A 21,911-nucleotide genomic window follows, 5' to 3' on the forward strand; every position below is an offset into this window, starting at 1 on the left:
TTATATTTTATTTACAATATTTGATTTTTTCCTAATTAGTAGAGACTAGGGTTGGGTCTTTACTTAGCACAGAAATCCAAATTTTACACTAAAAAGGAAATTGAAAACACAATATAATGTTCAAAGTTGGACAACTATTTTGTCTGAAAATCAAATAATAACACAATGTGGTTTTTAACAACTTTCTTAACATTGTGTTGCTTACTGTTCGGTTTTAGACAAAATTATGTTTTGCCTCTTTGAACACTGCATTTTGCTCTCAACATTTTTTTAAAGTGTAGTGTTACTAAACCTGTTTGCTTACAAAGATCTTGAAACATTTCTTTGGGTGCTAGGGATTTCTGTCATTACAATTGTTCACATTAAAATGAAAAGGAAACATGTACATGTAAATTGTTTATTTAAAGTGTTATAGTTTATACGAATGTAATCATTAAAATAAATTAAAATAATAAATAATAATCATTAAAATAATAATAATAATAATAATAAATAACATTAATAATTTTCCTCAAGAAGTGTTAATAGTGGGCTTCGGTGGCTATTGCAGCTGCACGGGGGGGCCTCAGGGACAAAAGTTTGGGAACCCCTGGATTAGAGCAGCTTGGGGACTGCTCTAACCTATTGCAGAACTGGGCAAACTGAGAGCTGTAACTAGCTCCCTCACACCTCCTCTCACCCCTCTGCCGCCCATTGAACTGAGAGAATTTTAGTCACAGCAGATAATCTGTCCCAGTGCTTCCAACTCTAGATAAAATATGACAGATTCCCTGTGTGTAAAAACACTCTTATGTCTGAATGTTAAAGCATTCAATGTGTCTAGATGTCTTAAGAAGTGGAATTTTATAAAGCTGCAAAATTTGTCCTGTGCTCTTTTCATTTTATGCATGCACAGACATGCTTCTCATTCTTTTATAGAATCTTTGCTCCAATCGTCTGATTAATTTAATCAGTGGTTGCAAAGGCAGACTAAATACAGGTAATTGTCAGTGGCAACTCAAGCATTAAGAGATGTACAGGATATGCTGCCCTAGTACACAAAGGGACAAATTTTCAGGCTATGACCTCTATTAGGGCATGCAATTTTTGTGAATCATGACTTGCATACGCAAAGTAGAATACTCATATGAAACCACATTTGCTTGTACAAATACTGTAGAGGTTAACAAGGCCATTTTCAAATTCAATCAGAGTGTGTATAAAGTTATGCATGCACAAAGGGAGGTCAGTCCGAGATCCTTTTGAAAATTTACCCCAAGTTGTCTATCAACTGGCTATAGTACAACACTTCTGAAGTTGAAACATTTCACCTTTCTACAATATTTGCATAATTCCTTTCAAATACCTAGTTTCCCTTTTAAAATTAAGCATAGTTAATAGCTTCATGTGTGAAATCTGGTTTGAGGCTGACTGATTAAAATGAAGACAAATATGAAAGGAAATTGTGCTCAGCATATAAGAAGAGTCAAATACTGACTCAGCTGCAAAATATTTTTCTGAAGTCACGGAAATGAGAACAGGTATCAATAAATAAACTGGCACTATTTAGTTATAGATGGAAAATTACCTTGATAAAGACTAGTTCTATCAAACTTATGATTGCAGAGGCAGTATAATAAAAAAATATAGAAGAGTGAAGTGTTTTTTATTCTGTTTCATGCATATTTAACAATATTATTCGCTAGAGATCACATTTTGGGAAAGGAGGAATTTCATTCTCCATTCCTATTCAATCCATGTCCTTGCTGCTTGTACTGCCAACAAGGATGTCAATTAGTGTCAAGTGAAACTTTATAGATGATGACAAAGAAAGCACCAGGTTAGCCGTGACATTATCGGGGATACTGTTCCTGACGGCTTGTAGCCCATCTTTGTGTGGAATGTTGGTGTAGAGGGCTTCTACATCCATAGTGGCTAGGATGGTGTTTTTAGGAAGATCACCAATGAACTGTAATTTCCTCAGGAAGTCAGTGGTGTCTCGAAGATAGCTGGGAGTGCTGGTAACATAGGGCCTGAGGAGGGAATCTACATAGCCAGACAATCCTGCTGTCAGGGTGCCAATGCCTGAGATGATGGGGCGTCCAGGATTTCCAGGTTTATGGATCTTGGGTAGCAGATAGAATACCCCTGCTCGGGGTTCTAGGGGTGTATCTGTGCGGATTTGTTCTTGTGCTTTTTCAGGGAGTTTCTTGAGCAGATGCTGTAGTTTCTTTTGGTAACTCTCAATGGGATCAGAGGGTAATGGCTTGTAGAAAGTGGTGTTGGACAGCTGCCTAGTAGCCTCTTGTTCATACTCCGACCTATTCATGATGATGACGACAGCACCTCCTTTGTCAGCCTTTTTGATTATGATGTCAGAGTTGTTTCTGAGGCTGTGGATGGCATTGTGTTCTGCATGGCTGAGGTTATGGGGCAAGCGATGCTGCTTTTCCACAATTTCAGCTCGTGCACAAGTAATGGCTACTCTTAGCCCAGCAGAAGAATCTGTCCTATCTCGGGGCCTCTCCTTTTGCCCCTCCACCCCCACGAACATGATACAGTTCTGTGGTGACCTAGAATCCTATTTTCGACGTCCCCGACTCAAGGAATATTTCCAACACACCTCTGACCAACATATTAACCCACAGAGACCTTCCTACCAACACTACAAAAAGAAGGATTCTGGGTGGACTCCTCCTGAAGGTCGAAACAGCAGCCTGGACTTCTACATAGAGTGCTTCCGCCGACGTGCACGAGCTGAAATTGTGGAAAAGCAGCATCGCTTGCCCCATAACCTCAGCCATGCAGAACACAATGCCATCCACAGCCTCAGAAACAACTCTGACATCATAATCAAAAAGGCTGACAAAGGAGGTGCTGTCGTCATCATCATGAATAGGTTGGAGTATGAACAAGAGGCTACTAGGCAGCTGTCCAACACCACTTTCTACAAGCCATTACCCTCTGATCCCATTGAGAGTTACCAAAAGAAACTACAGCATCTGCTCAAGAAACTCCCTGAAAAAGCACAAGAACAAATCCGCACAGATACACCCCTAGAACCCCGAGCAGGGGTATTCTATCTGCTACCCAAGATCCATAAACCTGGAAATCCTGGACGCCCCATCATCTCAGGCATTGGCACCCTGACAGCAGGATTGTCTGGCTATGTAGACTCCCTCCTCAGGCCCTATGTTACCAGCACTCCCAGCTATCTTCGAGACACCACTGACTTCCTGAGGAAATTACAGTTCATTGGTGATCTTCCTAAAAACACCATCCTAGCCACTATGGATGTAGAAGCCCTCTACACCAACATTCCACACAAAGATGGGCTACAAGCCGTCAGGAACAGTATCCCCGATAATGTCACGGCTAACCTGGTGGCTGAACTTTGTGACTTTGTCCTCACCCATAACTATTTCACATTTGGGGACAATGTATACCTTCAAGTCAGCGGCACTGCGATGGGTACCCGCATGGCCCCACAGTATGCCAACATTTTTATGGCTGACTTAGAACAACACTTCCTCAGCTCTCATCTCCTAATGCCCCTACTCTACTTGCGCTACATTGATGACATCTTCATCATCTAGACCCATGGAAAAGAAGCCCTTGAGGAATTCCACCATGATTTCAACAATTTCCATCCCAACATCAACCTCAGCCTGGACCAGTCCACACAAGAGATCCACTTCCTGGACACTACGGTGCTAATAAGCGATGGTCACATAAACACCACCCTACATTGGAAACCTACTGACCGCTATTCCTACCTACATGCCTCTAGCTTTCATCCAGATCATACCACACGATCCATTGTCTACAGCCAAGCTCTACGATATAACCGCATTTGCTCCAACCCCTCAGACAGAGACAAACACCTACAAGATTTCCATCATGCATTCCTACAACTACAATACCCACCTGCTGAAGTGAAGAAACAGATTGACAGAGCCAGAAGAGTACCCAGAAGTCACCTACTACAGGACAGGCCTAACAAAGAAAATAACAGAACGCCACTAGCCATTACCTTCAGCCCCCAACTAAAACCTCTCCAACGCATCATCAAGGATCTACAACCTATCCTGAAGGACGACCCATCACTCTCACAGATCTTGGGAGACAGGCCAGTCCTTGCTTACAGACAGCCCCCCAATCTGAAGCAAATACTCACCAGCAACCACACAACAGAACCACCAACCCAGGAACCTATCCTTGCAACAAAGCCCGTTACCAACTCTGTCCACATATCTATTCAGGGGACACCATCATAGGGCCTAATCACATCAGCCACACTATCAGAGGCTCGTTCACCTGCGCATCTACCAATGTTATATATGCCACCATGTGCCAGCAATGCCCCTCTGCCATGTACATTGGTCAAACTGGACAGTCTCTACGTAAAAGAATGAATGGACACAAAACAGACGTCAAGAATTATAACATTCAAAAACCAGTTGGAGAACACTTTAATCTCTCTGGTCACTCGATTACAGACCTAAGAGTGGCTATCCTTCAACAAAAAAGCTTCAAAAACAGACTCCAACGAGAGACTGCGGAATTGGAATTAATTTGCAAACTGGATACAATTAACTTAGGCTTGAATAGAGACTGGGAATGGATGAGTCATTACACAAAGTAAAACTATTTCCCCATGGTATTTCTCCCCCCCACCCCACCCCACTCCCCCACTGTTCCTCAGATATTCTTGTTAACTGCTGGAAATAGCCTACCTTGCTTGTCACCATGAAAGGTTTTCCTCCTTTCCCCCCCCTGCTGCTGGTGATGGCTTATCTTAAGTGATCACTCTCCTTACAGTGTGTATGATAAACCCATTGTTTAATGTTCTCTGTGTGTGTATATCAATCTCCCCTCTGTTTTTTCCACCAAATGCATCCGATGAAGTGAGCTGTAGCTCACGAAAGCTTATGCTCTAATAAATTTGTTAGTCTCTAAGGTGCCACAAGTACTCCTTTTCTTTTTACAAGGAACATAGTTTGATGTTCAGATTCCAGATTAAACGCACTATGTTGGCAGTGGGGAAAAATAGTGTTTTTACTGGTAAATGGAGTGCATTTGACTTAGAATTCAGTAAGGGTGAACAAACAGAATATTACATACCCACTGTTACAGTCGGAGTCTAAAATTTTTTGTTCAATATCTTCATAAATGATCTGGAGGATGGTGTGGATTGCACTCTCAGCAAATTTGCGGATGATACTAAACTGGGAGGAGTGGTAGATACGCTGGAGGGGAGGGATAGGATACAGAAGGACCTAGACAAATTGGAAGATTGGGCCAAAAGAAATCTAATGAGGTTCAATAAGGATAAGTGCAGGGTCCTGCACTTAGGATGGAAGAATCCAATGCACCGCTACAGACTAGGGACCGAATGGCTCGGCAGCAGTTCTGCGGAAAAGGACCTAGGGGTGACAGTGGACGAGAAGCTGGATATGAGTCAGCAGTGTGCCCTTGTTGCCAAGAAGGCCAATGGCATTTTGGGATGTATAAGTAGGGGCATAGCGAGCAGATCGAGGGACGTGATCGTTCCCCTCTATTCGACACTGGTGAGGCCTCATCTGGAGTACTGTGTCCAGTTTTGGGCCCCACACTACAAGAAGGATGTGGATAAATTGGAAAGAGTACAGCGAAGGGCAACAAAAATGATTAGGGGTCTAGAGCACATGACTTATGAGGAGAGGCTGAGGGAGCTGGGATTGTTTAGTCTGCAGAAGAGAAGAATGAGGGGGGATTTGATAGCTGCTTTCAACTACCTGAAAGGGGGTTTCAAAGAGGATGGCTCTAGACTGTTCTCAATGGTAGCAGATGACAGAACGAGGAGTAATGGTCTCAAGTTGCAATGGGGGAGGTTTAGATTGGATATTAGGAAAAACTTTTTCACTAAGAGGGTGGTGAAACACTGGAATGCGTTACCTAGGGAGGTGGTAGAATCTCCTTCCTTAGAGGTTTTTAAGGTCAGGCTTGACAAAGCCCTGGCTAGGATGATTTAACTGGGGCTTGGTCCTGCTTTGAGCAGGGGGTTGGACTAGATGACCTTCTGGGGTCCCTTCCAACCCTGATATTCTATGATTCTATGATTCTATGATTTAGTAAAGAAAAGCTCTCAAGTCTAGCTCCACTATTAAGGAAAACTAAACTGCAACAACTTAGTAAAATACATAGATACATCCACTTGTTACAGCTCAATCTGTAATCATCCATGTTAATCTTTCACCAAATAATTTCTAACCCTATCCAAATAAACAGCTTTAGTGAAACCTGTAGGACAGAATATCCTTATAAAACGAACTTCTGTTTTAAAAGAGTGCCCAAAGTATTCCCAAATATAGTGCTAAGTCCCCAGGCCCTGATTCAGTTTTTATTCCATATTTATGCAACCAAAATCTCTAAGAAGTTAATGGAATTTACCTTTGTCAAATAAAGGTGAATAAGGATCTCAGTGTTTCACTTACATTGGGTACAATTCTGCTCTAGCTTTATGAGATGACCACCCATGTTCAGCTACTGATTTTCATTGCCCTTGAGTGAACAATAAAGGTTCATGGGTTTCAAAACTGAATCAACAGACTTGCTACTAATTCCAGGGTAGATTGTGCTCTTGGCACCCTTTAGCTCACTGGAGACAGACGGACCAGGTGTAAGACTAGGAACAGAACAGAGTAGACGAGATGGGTGTGGAGGAACTCACTGTATCTAGAATCAACAAGGAAAAATCCTGGTTGACTGGGCTTACCCAGGAAGCATACACCAGTAGGTCCAGCAAACTACCCCTTTTCCATACTGGCTGGTGTGGGAAAAGGAAACACCTTCACATCACGTCTCCCCCTTTACAACTAACTAGTGCCTCAGGGGCACTCAGTGGGAGCAGGTCCTGCACCTTCCAGCCATACTGCATGCAATCCCTTGCAAGGGCGCAAGAGAGGATCTTTGTGCACCCACACAGGGCTCATGAGGGTGACCGTTCGTTATTCTTTTGATTCTGTTAATGAGAACAGTGCTTGCTTTGCAATAAATCTATCCCATCCTGATTTTCTTTCCTCTGAATACATTTCAACAGTGAATCCCCAATTTTTTTTTAAACCAGTTCACCCTGTATCTATATATAAAAACAGCTTGGGGTAAAAATACAAATGAAATAATTGTTGCTGTAGCGAGGAGGGGGAAATATTTTCACTTTTCACTAAGTCCTAACCTGTTGGCACTCTATAAATCAGACATTAGCACCAAGGGTAATTATAGAATTTGAAGCTGCTTCTTGTAAACATTCAGAAGTAGTTGCTGTTAATTACAAGGTAAATACAAACTTTAAAGTCACAGAGGAACTGTAGAAGTACTTTATAACACCAGGCCTTTTCCTTCCTTGAGGTTATAGGTATTGTCATAGAACAACAAAAAGACAATCCATCTCATCTGGTACCCTGCTTCATGCAGCTACCTATTATTGTTAAATCTGTATTGTGTTCTAATCTATACAGGTCTTATGCTGTGCTCATCACTGTAGCATCTGAGCGCCTTCCAGTAACACATTAAGCAATATGACTAACACATGTCACGTGTCTGTTCTCTCATCCCCTCTTCAGGGGGAGAAGTACGTACAGTGAAGTGGTCTAGATTTATTTTTTTAATATTTACACACCACACACGTTGGTATATGTTTATGTTAGAGAAGGTAAGATAAAAGAGATTCGCCTTTCACTTAGAGCACAAGGTGGTGAGGTTTGTGAGGGTCCTTAGTTCCTGGGGGAGTTCATTCCATGGTCTTGGGCTGCCCCCAAGAAAGCTCTTTCATCTGCACAGCTGAGCTTTACCCTTATTGTAGCAAGTTATGTTGTGCCAGTAGCACCAAGGAGCCCCATTGTGCTGGGCACTGAACAGATACTGAATCCCTCCTTCAAAGACCATACAGTGCAGGACTAACTGTAATAATGTTTCAGGTGAAAGTGATTTCCCCATTCTTTTCCAAACTTACTTGGCCAATTGTGCAATACGATAGGGATGGGGACATTCTTTTCTGATATCAGATTATGATATGCTCATGTCCTGAAGCGTGAGGATTTATAAAGCTTGTAATTTTTATTCTAGCTAGTGTAATTTAGTGTAACTCTCCTTATTTATGGCTCTAATCCTTTGACTCTTACTAAGCTATTTACCTTAATTATATCCTAGGGCAGGGATCGGCAACCTTTGGCACGCGGCCCATCTGGGAAATCCACTGGCGGGCCGGGTCGGTTTGTTTACCTGCAGCGTCCACAGGTTTGGCCAATTGCGGCTCCCACTGGCCGCGGTTCGTCGCTCCAGGCCAATGGGGGCTGCAGGAAGCGGCGGCCAGCACATCCCTCGGCCCACGCTGCTTCCCGCAGCCCCCATTGGCCTGGAATGGTGAACCGCAGCCAGTGGGAGCTGCGATTGGCCAAACCTGCGGACGCTGCAGGTAAACAAAGCATCCTAGTCTGCCAGTAGATTTCCCTGATGGGCCGCGTGCCAAAGGTTGCCGATCCCCGTCCTAGGGCAATGACTTCCATTGTTTAATTATTCACCACCAAAAAAAAGGTTGCCTTTTATTCATTACTTATTTGTTACTAGCAACTCAAACCCAAATTCTAGTGGTTTTGAGTGCTTTTGAAAATTCCACTCTTTCTTAAAAATAAGTATACAGCCATCTATCATTTAGATAGGAGTTAGAATTGGAAATGTTTTAGGACCAAATAACACAATCTGCAACCTCTTTACATGATCCTGCATGGACAAAGTGTTGTGAAGAGTGTAGCTTTTTGTTATCAGGCAGTAAATTCCTCACCGTGCTGTATAATTCCATGCTCCAACAGTCTACGGCCAAGTTGTTCTGCCTCAGTCCTTGTTGTGACTTCTCCTTCCTGGATCAGCCACTCAATAAACTCAGATGCCATGAAGGTCCGTTCATACTTGACACTCTCCTCTTCCCTGGCTAGTAAAAGTGTGTTCTCAGAATTCATCAGCCTGCCACGGAAGGAAAAACAAATATACGGGGAAAGCAATTCTTCAGAAAGCAATTCCTGATCCATTTTTGTAGACTAGGCAAACAGAAGCAACTTTTTATTGTCTGACACAGTTCTTAATTATAAACTGGTATGTGGAAAGCTAAAAACAAACAAAAACATTCTCAGGCTAATCATGTGAAACTGGGAATTGCAATTCAGAAAGCCAAAGGGGCTATTAACAGATGTCTAAGGAGTCTTGAAACAGATATTGTGAAATAAACTTACCAAAAAATAACTGTCCCAGTGTTTTGGATACACATTTATAAAACTGAAAACACTTTTCCTTAGCAATACATGCCTTTGCTATTTGAGTAACATGTGATCTTATGAAGTTGAACTAAGCATAGCTGTCTTTCTGTTAGGTCCTCCTTTGTTTATTAGCGTCATTGAGAACATTCAAGGCACTAGTGTAATGGGGTATATTAGTTACCTTGTGTTCTCTCTGTGAGCCAGCTACTTTGCTTGAAAAAAATCAAACTTTGTTGTTCCTCTATTTTTAAATTACTTGCTATTTGTTATTATTTATGGCTCAAGGCCCCAGACTATGATTGTGCTGGACACTATACAAATACGTGAGAGTCCCTACATTGAAAAGCTTACAGTCCAACCAATATTGGTTACAAAGTGGTGAGGGTTGTATAACAAAACAAAAAGATAGTAATCAGAATCCAGAAAATGTTCCCCACACAAGGAGAATCATTTTAAATGGAGGCCAATTTATTTTGAGATCAAAACATGTACCCAAAGAGGAAAGCATCCTACAATGTTGTGTTTTCCCCCCTTTGAACACAATCAAGTTAATTCCATGTTCATGATTGCCTCACCCTACAGGAAATGCTTTCTATTTTATATTGCTAAAAGGTTACGGTCCAAAACCTATTTGTAAATCAACTTATGACCGGTAAGAATGAATTTCAGCACTGTGTAAAATGCCATGCAGAGTGCACTGGAAACATTAACTTTGTTTATTAACTAAAGTGAAATGTAGACAGTGGCTGATCAAAGCTTAACTTCATCACTCCACCACTGTACCACAGTGTTCACCTGAAAGTACTGGGCAATTCAGCACTTGGTCTTTTAAGGTATGTGTCCACACTGCAATAAAGACTGTAACAGCTGCAGAGAGCCTGGGTCAACTGACTTGGACTCAGAGAGCTCAGGCTAAGGGGTTAAAAACTGCAGCATTCAGGCTCGGGCTGAAGCCCAGGTCTGACACCCCAAAACGGACATGGATCTCAGAACCAAAGCCCAAATGTCTACATGGCAAAAATGTCTACATGACTTGGTACTGCGGGTTATTTTACTGCAGTGTAGACCCCAGGCACCCTTTAAAAACAATCCCTATACCTTTTTGTACAACTGTCTAGTAAGTTGGGAAGGAAGGATAGCCCAGTGGTTAGGGTGCAGCCTTGGTATTGGATTCAATTCCCTGCTCTCCCACAGACTTCCTGTGAATTTGGGCAAGTCACTTAGGCCCAGATTCTCAAAGGTAAGCACCTAACTTCCATAGAAATGAATGGGAGCTAAGCACCCCTTTGAGGATGTGAGCCTTAGTCTCTCTGGGCCTCAGATCCCCTTACGTAACAAGGGGATAATAGCACTTCATTCATCCTTAGCTCTATTTCTGCCTGTCTGCATTGCAGCATGGACTGCCTGATAACTGCATGATCTTTAAGGGGACTGTGGCCTAGTTTTCAAGGACCAAGCTAAGTGTGTGCAGAATTTCTCAGGATCAGCATAACAATCCTCCCAAATCATTCTACAACCAGCCAATTGGAGATGTTACAACACAATTATCCTGGAACCGCTTAAGCTTTTTGCCCTTCTTGTCACAAATCAGAATGTGGTATAAATGTACATGAGCTTACTTTTAAATTGCTAAAGCATCTAGAGTTCATCTCAGCAGAAGAAATTGAGCACCTGTCCCTCGAGTTTTGTAAGTTCTGAGTCTTTGTAACCCATGAAGAATGGAAATCTGCATATGATCACCACCTCTCTTTTCCACTGACTTCTTGCATGCATAAATTCCAACTGCAATTACCATGGATCATTTTCAAATGTTAAATGACATGAAGCTAAACCCATAGAAGATCTTTTAAAAACAAAACAATTTCATTTCTAGCTAATCTGAAGGGGCACAACTATACATTAGATATATATTGATGTTACTGATTTTATACTCCCTTCAAATAACTAGGTCTAACTTGGTAAATAAGCTGAGCTCTGATACCATGTGGAAGGGGCTGCCCCTTCTCCCCAAGACACCGCTCCCCACTCACTCCTCTCCACCCCATCCCACCCATTGCTCACCCTTACAGCCAGTAAAAGTGATGGGGCCATGGCCCTCTGCCCCCCTCCATTCCAGCACCCCTGATAACACTTGTGTTGGAAGGACACCATATTATATATTAACATCACTTCATCTAGGGAGATGTTTAGAATTAATGAATGGGGGCATCAGAAAGTGATGTTGTAGGAAGATACAGCAAAGGCTCATTTAAAAATGACAATGGTTTAAGTAATTGGTCAGATAGACCTGATCCTACTATTTCAAGTCTAAAGGATTTATCCTACTGACTTGAACGGGAGTTAGCTGAAACCCTTAATCAGTTGGTCAGACTACCAGTCAGCCAAGTTATAGGTCAAGACCAGTGTCAAACTACATGGTCACAGTTGTGAACTGGTGGTAGATAAAGTGAACTGTTACACGTTTTCTTTTGCTCCTGCCAAACCTTTTGAACTGAGTAAGAACTGACCCAAAAATCTTAGCTGAATTCAGGGACAAATCCAAAAGCAGGTGTGATATTCCGGGGTGCAATCCATACCAGTGAGGGGCTGTGTCATTATCAGCCCTGTAATCTGGCATGCCCTGCAATGCCTTGCTGCTGAACCTCCCAATCTAGATCGCTCACAAACAGCCACCGGCATGCAGGTGCTACTGAGTGACTATGTGTAACTGCAGCCTGCCAGCTGCATTTGGCTTACCCTCTGGCTTTTACCAGCCTTGGTTACTTCTGAAGGGTGACCTCAACAAGCTCTCAGTCCTGGATTTTCCCCCAACAATGTATGTTCTGTACCATCCAGCCCTCTCTTGGATAGCCAGAGATATTAGGTCCATTGTCCCTTTAAGGGACCAATACACAACAGCTTGTCACCTTAAATGGAGTTACCCGGACAATTTAATTTAAATGCACAGGATTAGTTTCAATTAAAGCATAAAACAAGTTTATTTAACTACAAAGAGATAGGTTTGAAGTAAGTACAAGTAACGAAGCATAGAAGTTAGAAATGGTTACAAGAAAAATGAAGATAAAATGCTTCCTAGTGCCTAACTTAACGAACTATACTTGATTCAAAGTAAAGTCCTTATCACATCCTTCTAACAACATTACTGATCAAAATCTTCAGGTCCAAAAGTACTCCTCCCCCAAAGTACAATGGCTATTTCTTTTATCTTCTTAGGTGTAAGGAGGGAGATTGACACAGAGAGATAAGGGAGCTGTAGCTCACGAAAGCTTATGCTCTAATAAATTTGTTAGTCTCTAAGGTGCCACAAGTACTCCTTTTCTTTTTGCGAATACAGACTAACACGGCTGCTACTCTGAAACCAGAGATAACTTGATTGCCCCTCACTTTGATAGCTCAGACCCCCTGATAAAGTTTTTTTTCAGTTGAAAGTAAGGAGACATGGAGTCTGGTGAGGGGGGAGTTGCTAAGTTGTTTATTAAGATGCAGATCTGTTTGTTCCTGCCTCCTTTCCTTGCCGAAGAAAGTCCCTTGATAGATGATGGCCCATCAACTTTGATGACACCTGGCGAGGTGTCAACTTGTCCTTTAAGAAAAGGAGTACTTGTGGCACCTTAGAGACTAACAAATTTATTAGAGCATAAGCTTTCGTGAGCTACAGCTCACTTCATCGGATGCATCTGATGAAGTGAGCTGTAGCTCACGAAAGCTTATGCTCTAATAAATTTGTTAGTCTCTAAGGTGCCACAAGTACTCCTTTTCTTTTTGCAAATACAGACTAACATGGCTGCTACTCTGAAACTTGTCCTTTGACTTTGAGAAACCGGTTTACCCACTCCCCAGACTTGTCTAGTAAATGCACTTCAGTCATGATTTCACCTTACGCTTATAAGTTCACATATAATGTTGTTACATATGTTTTACCGTCATATTATTGACCAGTAAGTTATTAGTTTTCAAATAATACCTTACAAGGCATATTTTGTAAAAAGATTATGACAATAGTATATAGAGGGTGAATATAGGGGTGCACTCTGTCACAGCAGTAACAATACAACACAAGGAATAAGATGCAGAGCATCCAGACGACTTGTACATTTGCATAGTCCTTATTCTTCCTTTCAGAGTTTTTTTTCTTTTCTTTTTAAAATACAGGTAAGCAAGTTTTAGCTCCTGAACATATAGTCTGGCTACATCCAGTACAGAAGGAGCTGTGAAGGAGCATCTTCAACGATGCCTTGCTAAGCCTATATATATCAAACACACACACACACACAAAACAAGCAACCAAGCCTTTTCAAACCAGCTGTTGCATGAGAACTGGTTGCCCAGGCTCTGCAGGAACCAAACAGAAATTCTTGGTTTTACATATATATATAATTACTGTGTCTAGCTGATTAAAGAGGCAGACAGAAATGTCCTTGCAAAAGAGATGCTAATGACTGAATTTACAGGGACACAAAAGAATCTGGAAAAATATCAAGTGAAAAACACTCAGCTTAATATTTCACACCGTTCTCTCTGAGCCCAGAATAGAACTGCTAAGGATTCAAATTTGTGAACAAGCAGACATGACAAACTGACAGTTTAACAAATTCAGAAATAAGATTGTCAGCTGGTGTAAGTCACCGTAAGTCCTCTGACTTTAACAGAACTAAACCAGTTTACAGCAGCTGAGGATATAGACCTTTATCAGACAAATTTAAAATAGGTTAAAGGAGGTTAGAGACAAAAAGACATCTTTTAAAAATTGCAAGTCCAAATCCTACAGAGGAAAATAGAAAGGAGCATAAATTCTGGCAACTCAAGTGTAAAAGTATAAATCGGCAGGCCAAAAAAGAATTTGAAGAGCAGCTAGCAAAAGGCACAAGCACTATCAGTAATTTTTTTTAAATACATCAGAAGCAGGAAGCTTGCCAAACAAGTAGTGAAGCCACTGAATGATCGAGGTACTAAAGGAGCACTTGAGAAAGACAAGGCCGTCGCAGAGAAGCTAAATGAATTCTTTACCTCCATCTTCACTGCAAAGGATGTGAGGTAAATTCCCACACCTGAACCATTCTTTTTAGATGACAAATCTGTTGAATTGTCCCAGATTGAGGTGTCAATAGAGGAGGTTTTGGAACAAACTGATAAATTAAACAGTAATAAGTCACCAGGACCAGACGGTATTCACCCAAGGTCTGAAGGAACTAATATATGAAATTGTAGAACTACTAACTGTAGTATGTAATCTATCACTTAAATCATGTTCTTTACCAGATGACTGGCAGAAAGCTAATGTGGTGCCAATGTTTAAAAATGGCTCCAAAGGTAATCCTGGCAATTACCAGTCAGTAAGTCTAAATTCAGTACCAGACAAACTGAAACTATAGTAAAGAACAGAATTATCAGACTGATAGATGAACACAATATGTGGGGTATGAGTCAACATGACTTTTGTAAAGGGAAATCATGCCTCACCAATCTATTAGAATTATATGTTAGCGTCAACAAGTATGTGGAGAAGGGTGATCCAGTTGATATAATATACTTGGACTTTCAGGAAGTTTTTGACAAGGTCCCTCTCCAAAGGCTCTTAAGCAAAGAAGTCATGGGATAAAAGGGAAGGTCCTCTCATGGAGCAGTAACTGGTTAAAAGACAGGAAACAAAGGGTAAGAATAAATGGACAGTTTTCACAGTGCAGAGAGAGAAATAGCGGGTTCCCCTTGGGATCTGTACTTGGACCTGTGCTCTTCACCATACTCATAAATGATCTGGAAAAAGAGGTAAACAGTGAGGTGGCAAAGTTTGCAGACAATACTAAATTACTCAAGATAGTTAAGTCCAAAGCAGACTGTGAAGTATTATAAAGGAATCTCACAAAATTGGGTGACTTGGTAACAAAATGGCAGATGAAATTCAATGTTGATAAATGCAAAGTAATGCACGCTGGAAAACATAATCCCAACTATACATATAAAATTGTGGGCTCTAACTTAGCTGCTACCCCTCAAGCAAGAGATCTTGGAGTCACTGTGGATAGTTCTCTGAAAACATCTGCTCAAAGTGCAGTGTAGGCAAAAAAAGCTAACAGAACATGAGGAACCATTAGGAAAGGGATTGATAATAAGAAAGAAAATATCAAAATGCCACTATATAAATCAATGGTACACCCACACCTTGAATACTGCATGCAGGTCTGGTCACCTCATCTCAGAAAAGATATTGGAATTGGAAAAGGTATAGAGAAGGGCAATAAAAGTGATTAAGGGAACAGCTTCTGTAAGAGGCGAGATTAAAAATACTGGAACTATTCATCTTGGAAAAGAGACGACTAAAAGGAAATATGATACAGGTCTATAAAATTGTGAATGATGTGGAGCAAGTGAATAAGAATCATAGAATCATAGAATCATAGAATATCAGGGTTGGAAGGGACCCCAGAAGGTCATCTAGTCCAACCCCCTGCTCAAAGCAGGACCAAGTCCCAGTTAAATCATCCCAGCCAGGGCTTTGTCAAGCCTGACCTTAAAAACCTCTAAGGAAGGAGATTCTACCACCTCCCTAGGTAACGCATTCCAGTGTTTCACCACCCTCTTAGTGAAAAAGTTTTTCCTAATATCCAATCTAAACCTCCCCCATTGTAACTTGAGACCATTACTCCTTGTTCTGTCATCTGCTACCATTGAGAACAGTCTAGAGCCATCCTCTTTGAAACCCCCTTTCAGGTAGTTGAAAGCAGCTATCAAATCCCCCCTCATTCTTCTCTTCTGCAGACTAAACAATCCCGCTCCCTCAGCCTCTCCTCATAAGTCATGTGCTCTAGACCCCTAATCATTTTTGTTGCCCTTCGCTGTACTCTTTCCAATTTATCCACATCCTTCCTGTAGTGTGGGGCCCAAAACTGGACACAGTACTCCAGATGAGGCCTCACCAGTGCCGAATAGAGGGGAACGATCACGTCCCTCGATCTGCTCGCTATGCCCCTACTTATACATCCCAAAATGCCATTGGCCTTCTTGGCAACAAGGGCACACTGCTGACTCATATCCAGCTTCTCGTCCACTGTCACCCCTAGGTCCTTTTCCGCAGAACTGCTGCCGAGCCATTCGGTCCCTAGTCTGTAGCGGTGCATTGGATTCTTCCATCCTAAGTGCAGGACCCTGCATTTATCCTTATTGAACCTCATTAGATTTCTTTTGGCCCAATCCTCCAATTTGTCTAGGTCCTTCTGTATCCTATCCCTCCCCTCCAGCGTATCTACCACTCCTCCCAGTTTAGTATCATCCGCAAGGAAGTGTTATTTACTCCTTCACATAACACAAGAACCAGGAGTCTTAATAGGCAGCAGATTTAAAACAAACGGAAGGACTTTTTCACACAATGCAGAGTCAATCTGTAGAACTCATTGCCAGAAGATGTTGTGAAGGCCAAATCTATATAGGGATTTAAAAAAGAATTAGATGAGTTCATGGTGGATAGGTCCATCAATTGGCTATTAGCCAAGATGGTCAGAGATGCAATTCCATGCTCTGGGTGTCCCTAGCCTCTGATTGCCAAAAGCTGGGAATGAATGAAAGGGGATGGATCACTCACTGATTGCCTGTTCTGTTCATTCTCTCTGAAGCATCTGGCATTGGCCAATGTGGAAGACCAGTGGGCCAGATGGTCTGACCCAGTATGGCCATTCTTATGTATAAAGAGACAAATAAGGAAGAATATGATAGAGATTTGGTATTGGTGAGTAGTGAGGACCTCATAGAAGAGCTGGGTGGAGAGGACAACCTTTGTTTGACTGATCATGAGTTAATCCAGTTTAAACTCCTGGATCCAGCCTTAGAGGTTTTAAAGGCCTGGCTTGACAAACCCCTGGCTGGGATGATTTACTTGGGTCTGATCCTACTTTGAGCAGTGGCTGGACTAGATGACCTCCTGAGGTCTCTTCCAACCCTAATCTTCTATGATTCTATAAAACTAAATGGAAGGATAAACAAAAATAGCCTTGCAACAGGATCTTTGATTTCAAAAGAGCTAACTTTAATAAGTTAAGGAAATCAGTTAGGGAAGTGGACTGGACTGAAGAATTCAAGAATCTGAATGTGGAGGAGGCCTGGAATTACTTTAAGTGAAAGTTGCAGAAGCTATCTGAAGCCTGCACCCCCAGCAAGGGGGGAAAAAATTGTAGGGAAGGGTTGCAGACCAAGTTGGATGAGCAAGCATCTCAAAGCAGAAAGCCTACAAGGAATAGAAGATGGGAGGGATCAGCAAGGAATGCTACCTCTTGGTGGTCAGAAAGTGATAAAAGGATAAAGTGAGAACTGCCAAAAGCCAAGCCGAGTTAGACCTTGCAAAGGGAATTAAAACCAACAGTAAAAGGTTCTATAGCCATGTAACTAAGAAGAAAACAACAAAGAAGAAGTGGGACCACTAATCATTGAGGATGGGGTGGATATTGAAGGTTATCTAGGCATGGCCCAAACACCTAAACAAATACTTTGCTTCAGTTTTTAATGAGGCTAATGAAGATCTAAGGGGTCATGGCAGGAAGGCTAATGGCAATGAGGATATGGAGGTAGAAATTACCACATCCAAGGTGGAAGTCAAATCTCTATCCAAGAATATTAAAGGAACTGGCACATGAAATTGCAAGACCAATAGCAAGCATTTTTAATTAATCTGAAAATTCAGAGGTCATACCCTATGAGTGGAGGATTACTAATACTGTTCCTATTTTTAAGAAAGGGAAAAAAAGTGATCCAGGAAACTGCATGCCTGTTAGTTTGACCTCAGTTGCATGCAAGGTATTGGAACACATTTTGAAAGAGAAAGCAGTTAAGGATATAGAAGTGAACTATAATTGGGATAAAATACAATATGATTTTATAAAAGATAGATTGTGCCAGACAAACCTGATCTCCTTCTTTGAGAAGATAACTCATTTTTTAGACAAAGGAAATGCAGTAGATCTAATCTACCTGGATTTCAGTAAGGCATTTGATAGAGTTCCACATGGGAAATTGTTAGTTAAATTGAAGAAGATGAGGATTAATATGAGAACTGAAAGGTGGATAAGGAACTGGCTGAAGTAGAGACTACAATGGGTCATATTGAAAGATGGATTGTCAGGCCGGAGGGAGGTTACTAGTGGAGTTCCTCAGGGATCGGTCTTGGGACAAATCTTATTTAACATTTTTATAGTGACCTTGTCACAAAAAGTGAGAGTGTGCTAATAAAATTTGCAGATGACACAAAGTTGGGAGGTATAGCCAATATGGAGGAGGACCGGAATATTATACAAGAAGATCTGGATGACCTTGTAAACTGGAGTAATAGAAATGGGATGAAATTTTACAGTGCAAAGTGCAAGGTCATGCATTTAGGGACTAACAACAAGAATTTTTGCTCTAAGCTGAGGACTTATCAGTTGGACATGACAGAGGAGGATAAAGACCCGGGTGTACTGGTTGATCACAGGATGACTATGAGCTGTCAATGTGATAAGGCCATGAAAAAAGCTAATGTAGTCCTAGGATGCATCATGTGAGGTATTTCCAAGAGAGACAGGGAAGTGTTAATATCATTACACAAGGCACTGGTGAGACCTCATCTGCATTACTGTGTGCAATTCTGGTATCCCATGTTGAAGAAAAGATTAATTCAAAATGGAACAGGTACAGAGGAGGGCTACTAGAATGATCCGAGGAATAGAAAACCTAACTTAGGAGAGGAGACTCAAAGAGCTTAGCTTGTTTAGCATAACCAAAAGAAGGCTGAGGAGGAATATGATTGATCTCAATAAATACATCAGGGGAATAAATACTGTACCAGGGAGAGAGAAGAGTTATTAAAGTTAAGCACCATTGTGGACACAAGAACAAATGGATATAAACTGGCCATCAACAAGTTTAGGCTTGAAATTAGAGGAAGGTTTCTAACCATCAGAGGAGCAGTGGGGGCAAAAAGCCTAACTGGCTTCAAGACTGAGCTTGATAAGTTTATGGAGGGGAATGTATGATGGGGCTGCCTACTATGGCATGTGGCCCATCAGTGACTGCCAGTAGCAAAAATCCCACACTGCTAGATGGGAATTGTCTGAGAATTGTTTTCCAGGTATCATGCTCAGGGTCTAACTCACAGGCACCGAATTTCATTTTTCTGGGTGGGTGTTCCACCTCCCTCCGTGCTGCCCCCACTCTGCTCCTTCCCCAAAGCCCCACCCTCATTCTGCCTCTTCCTTTCCCTGCTCTGACCCCTCCTCCCAGGACCTCCTGCCCACTGCTGAACAGCTGATTGGTTGAGGTCAGATTGGTTGAGGTCAAATTGGCTGAGAGCTTGTGGGGAGGGGGAGAGGTGTGGGTTGCCTTCCTCTGCAGCATGGAGCATGGATCACTTGCAGGTTTACACAAGTGTAAATGGTGAATTCTCTGTAACTTGAAGCCTTTAAAGTAACTCAGCTAGAGGTTAGGGGTCTATTTCAGGAGTGGGTGAGGTTCTGTGGCCTGCAATGTGCAGGAGGTCAGACTAGATGATCATGATGTTCCCTTCTGAAAGTCTATGAGACTCCCAGTCTTGAGTTCTTCAGTAGAGCTGGCCGAATAATTTGGTGTGTTTATGTTTTATGACGAATTTAGACCTTTTTTTCTGTTGGTAAATTGTTCATGAATGGTCATTAAATCTGACACATTATTATTCACTATAATTGTCCAAAGACTTTGTGCAGATAAACTTCAGCACTGTCCGTTATTTTCTTCCAATATTCTATTATTTCTCGTGTAAGATTGGTCACTTCAGACTCATTAAATTGTTTCTGCTCCCTTGGATGACTGGAACTTTGTAAACAAGAAAGCAATGAATGGCTAGCAAATAACCAATAGTGAATAATGAGTCCTTTTGTTCTCATCCAGATATATGTGCTCATAAAGGATGAAATTTATTCCATTTCCTTCTAAGGATTGAGGGATCAGCTCTCAGTGCTTCTGTGTCAGATATAGGAGGTATTCATCTTAAATCAAAAGATTGACAGAATAAGAAACATCTTGAAATCTTCTTGCTGAACTAATCAATTTTGTTGTTCATGCAGCAACTTGCTTATTGTCTTAATTCATGTTCCTCATAAATAATCCACTGAAGGGACAAATCTGCATGTGATGACAGGAGATATTTTTTGGCAAGCACAAGCTGTTCTGGATTCTGAATATTAATGGTGCTCTCATTCAACAGAGGGAGGGAGGGAGGAGGAGAGAATAATATTTCAATGCAGTAAATCCAACTAGCTACATGAAGGTTAACCAAATACCAACAGATCTTTGACACTGATTTTTAAGACAGTATAATAAATTTGTGTGTGGCTAAAATGGCTAGAAAGGGTAAACATCCTGCAAAATAAACCCACAGAAGACATGTGGGGAGATAATGTTTGTTTTTGTGTATTTACATATGTATAAGTAGGGGAGACAATGTAATAACAGTCCCTGTTATGCTGTATTCTGATAATTCAGAGGTCAAAAGAATATCCTATCACGTAAATTAATTGTAAACACAGGATATCTCAGTATTCATCTCTCTTTGAAATGTACTGTGAATTGTGAAGGAACAAGCAAATAGCCTTCTGTTAATTCATATAGCTAAGTACCAGTGATGGACCTCCTTCAAAGTCATCCTAATTACCTTTTGTTCCCTGAGGAATTCCAACTTCTCAAAAGATATGAAATTATATAAAAGATAAAAGATCCTTGGGTCCTGATTCTGTCATCTGAGATCTATTTAAACTTCATCAGAGAAGTATGAGTTGCAAGACTGAGGTCCCAGTTACGCTGGTATGCCCTGAATATGATATTTGGACATTGGACTATACACTATGAACTATTTCTGAAAAAACTCTTTGCACCTACGAAGCTCACTATCTCTGCTATGAATCTGCACCTAAATGAATTGAACTCATGTCTGTATGTATATTGATCTTCTAACCATAATCTCTCTCTTTTGTTTTTTAATACATTTTAGTTTCGTTAATAAGAATTGGCTGTAGTGTGTATTTGGGTAAGATCTGAAACATTTGTTAATCTGGGAGGTAATGTGTCCAATCCTTTGGGATTGGTAGACCCTTTTCTTTTATATGATGAAATAAGATTTACAAAAATTTTCATCATATTTGACGTGAGTACCTGGATGGAGGCCTGAGGCTGGATCACTTTAAGGGAACTGTGTTGTTTAGACTTCTGAGTAACCAGTAAGGTAATAAAGAAACTGGTTTATGCTGGCTTAGTGAATCTAAGTACACCTCTACCCCGATATAACGCGACCCAGTATAACACAGGTTTACATACAACGCAGTAAAACAGGCCTCCAACCCCCCCCCCCCGGTCTTGGAGGCAGGAGCTGTGGGGGGCACTTTTGGTCACCCTGCAGGCCCAGAGTGGCCCGGGGGATTAGCCGGGGGCTGGGAGCAGCCCGCTCTGCTTCCCTCGCCCCGGCCCCAGCCATGTTGCTCGGAAGAGGGGGCTTGGGGAAAGGGATCCCTCCCCACACCCACCGGCAGCAGCGGAAGTGGAGCAGCCCGGCTCCAGCCCACTCCATTCTGCCAGCTCCCAGCCGTGGCGCTGCACTTCCCAACGCCGGTGAGTGCAGGGGGCGTCCTTTCCCCAACCTCCCTGCACTCACTG

The 21,911-nt window shown here is 41.7% G+C and overlaps 1 protein-coding gene across 1 annotated transcript in view; it reads right to left on the reverse strand.

Annotated features, from left to right (window-relative positions):
• The window catches only part of DEPTOR (DEP domain containing MTOR interacting protein), a 138,205-nt gene that overhangs the window by 55,365 nt on the left and 60,929 nt on the right, over positions 1-21,911 (reverse strand). The window contains 1 exon segment of the mRNA XM_043507402.1: positions 8,801-8,979. Coding sequence (XP_043363337.1) covers positions 8,801-8,979 — 179 coding nt within the window.

Source organism: Dermochelys coriacea, chromosome 2, assembly GCF_009764565.3.
Source record: "Dermochelys coriacea isolate rDerCor1 chromosome 2, rDerCor1.pri.v4, whole genome shotgun sequence".
Taxonomy (NCBI): Eukaryota; Metazoa; Chordata; order Testudines; family Dermochelyidae; genus Dermochelys; species Dermochelys coriacea.